Below are 2749 nucleotides of genomic sequence, written 5' to 3'. Positions count from 1 at the left end.
AAACCCCGGCCGCACTTATTTTACACACCTTCCTGAGGAATATCTATATCTGATCTTCGAAAAATTAGCAACAAATCTTGATCGAGACTCTTTTGGCCTAACTTGTCATCGTTTTCTTGATGTTCAAAATTCAAGYCGTAAATGCTTGGATCTTCGACGATTAGCCCAGTCATATAACTCCTTTGACAGCATTAATTCAATTATGCTTGATAGGTTGCTTMACCGTTTYAGGCAATTACAGTCATTGTCCTTGAGGGGCTGTTACAATGTCTCAGATTCAGGATTAACTCGATTGGCAAATTATGGCTCTAAATTGCACTCTCTTAATCTTAATGATTGTTTTCACCTCACGGACACAGGACTTTCTTCAGTTGCTTCGGGTTGTCCGTCTTTGTCCATCATCGGTCTGTCTTGTTGTAATATTACAGATGGTGGATTGGAAATCTTAACATCATCTTGTCGGTCTYTAACAGAAGTGAATCTTTCAAAGTGCTACAAAATAACCGACCRTGGAATTTGGGCTCTCTCGCAGAACTGTAGGAAACTTAGAGCTGTCAAAGTATCTTGGTGCTATAGAATTGTCGGGGTAAGCTTCCAAGGCTGTTCTCCAACCTTGACTTGTTTAGAAGCCGATTATTGTGMGTTTGATCCCATGGGCGTCACTGGAATTCTAAGTGGCGGTGGTCTCGAGTACCTAAGTCTTTCGTGTCTTCGCAAGTGCCCGAGGGGACATGGACTGGCCGCCATCGGTTTAGGCATTGCCGCAAATCTCAAAGTCCTTAACTTTCGGAAGTGCAGCTTTGTCACAGATGATGTTATYATAARRATCTCGAAAGGGTGTCCATTGCTGCAAGAATGGATCCTATCATACTGTACSAAGATAGGAATTTCTGGTTGGGAGGCGATTGGATTGCATTGTCGCAATTTGGAGAAACTTGATGTGAGCGGATGTGAGAACCTTTGTGATGCCGGATTACTAGCTTTGGGAAACGGCTGCGAACGCCTTTCGTTGATATACATAGGCCATTGCTGGACACCCACTCCAGAGGGGATCGAGGCTTTTAAGGATGCGAAAGAAGCTGTGGAGATCAAAGAGGAARCAGCAATGCATGTTGCCCCCATTTGGGCCTTCAGAACATGACTCCAAGAGGAAAGAAAAGCCTGATCGAAGGTATATGAAGACCTATCTGGTATGTACTCTATGTCCCTTTGAAAACCTGTGTTGTTGTGCTTTGGTTCTTGTTTTTAAGTAGACTTGTGTTGTGCTTTAAAATTCTTGTTTTTATGTAGACTTGTGTTGTGCTTTCTTGATTTCAAGTTGGGTGTAAGTTGACTTGTGAAATGTGACGTGGCTTGTATTGCAAGCAAATTGAACTTCCATTTGCATACCTTCTGTTAGTTTTTTTGGTTCAAGTGTTGTTTTATTAGGAATAATTATTAATTTTGCCMACATGGAAGAAGAAGGACGATACGATACCTTGGGTAATTTTTTTTTTAAAGCAATAGAAACATGCCCCTCCACCAAAGACAGATCCCAATGTTGAAATTGAATGCACTAACATCAATAACGCTAGTTGTTCATCCTTCATATCACANTACTGTACCAAGATAGGAATTTCTGGTTGGGAGGCGATTGGATTGCATTGTCGCAATTTGGAGAAACTTGATGTGAGCGGATGTGAGAACCTTTGCGATGCGGGATTACTAGCTTTGGGAAACGGCTGCGAACGCCTTTCGTTGATATACATAAGCCATTGCTGGAAAATCACTCCAGAGGGGATCGAGGTTTTTAAGGATGCGAAAGAAGGTGTGGAGATCAAAGAGGAAGCAGCAATGCATGTTGCCCCCATTTAGGCCTTCAGAACATGACGTACTCCAAGAGGAAAGAAAAGCCTGATCAAAGGTATATGAAGACCTATTTGGTATGTACTCTATGTCCCTTTGAAAACCTGTGTTGTTGTGCTTTGGTTCTTGTTTTTAAGTAGACTTGTGTTGTGGTTTCTTGTTTTCAAGTAGGGTGTAAGTTGACTTGTGTTGTGCTTTCTGGTTTTCCAGTAGGGTGTAAGTTGACTTGTGAAATGTGATGTGGCTTATATTGCAAGCAAATTGAACTTCCATTTGCAGTTTCCTGGTTTTATACGTACCTTCAGTTAGTTTTTTGGTTCAAGTATTGTTTTATTAGGAATAATTATTAATTGTGCCAACAAACATGATGCCCCTCCACCAAAGACAGATCCCAGTTGAAATTGAATGAATTAACATCAATAATACTAGTTGTTCATCCTTCATATCACAAAACAAAGCCAATGTGAGTACAAGGTTAGCTAATTGAGGGGTTGTTCCGTTACGACTTAAGGGATAATGCGTCTAATGATTTGTATGACTTATTTGGTAAATTAAAAAAGTAAAATTGAGTTTATAGGATGCCTAAAATATTTAAGTGTTATAAGAAAGTGACTTAAGTTTATAGGACCAAAAAATAAAGTGTCATATCTAAAAGTGTTATAATAAGTTTATAAAACATTTTTGGGCGTCGTAACAAGTGTCTTGGGATATGTTTAGCTATTTTTTATAAATATATAATATTTATATACGGTAAAATAGAACAAATAAACCCACACGTCCTTCTCACCTTTTGTGAGAATTGAACCTTTGACCTCATACGAGAGGCCAAAAACACAATTTGAAAAAGTGTCGTATAAACACAATTGTCCCGTAAATATAAGGGTTTTATAGGACATTTTTAAAT

The 2749-nt window shown here is 39.1% G+C and overlaps 1 protein-coding gene across 1 annotated transcript; it reads left to right on the top strand.

The window, feature by feature from the left end:
- Positions 1 to 28: 28 nt before the first annotated feature.
- On the top strand, positions 29 to 1854 carry LOC112505331 (F-box/LRR-repeat protein 12-like; the record flags this gene model as incomplete). The annotated part of the gene is made up of 2 exons (XM_025109256.1): positions 29 to 1111; positions 1507 to 1854. Coding segments are annotated over 2 exons (1431 nt in total), but the record flags the coding sequence as incomplete, so codon positions are not given.
- Between the last annotated feature and the right edge of the window lie 895 nt (positions 1855 to 2749).

The sequence above is a fragment of the Cynara cardunculus genome, unplaced genomic scaffold, assembly GCF_001531365.2.
Source record: "Cynara cardunculus var. scolymus isolate 2C unplaced genomic scaffold, CcrdV1 Un_Scaffold_9851, whole genome shotgun sequence".
NCBI lineage: Eukaryota > Viridiplantae > Streptophyta > Magnoliopsida > Asterales > Asteraceae > Cynara > Cynara cardunculus.
This window is presented reverse-complemented; position numbering and strand designations above follow the sequence as displayed.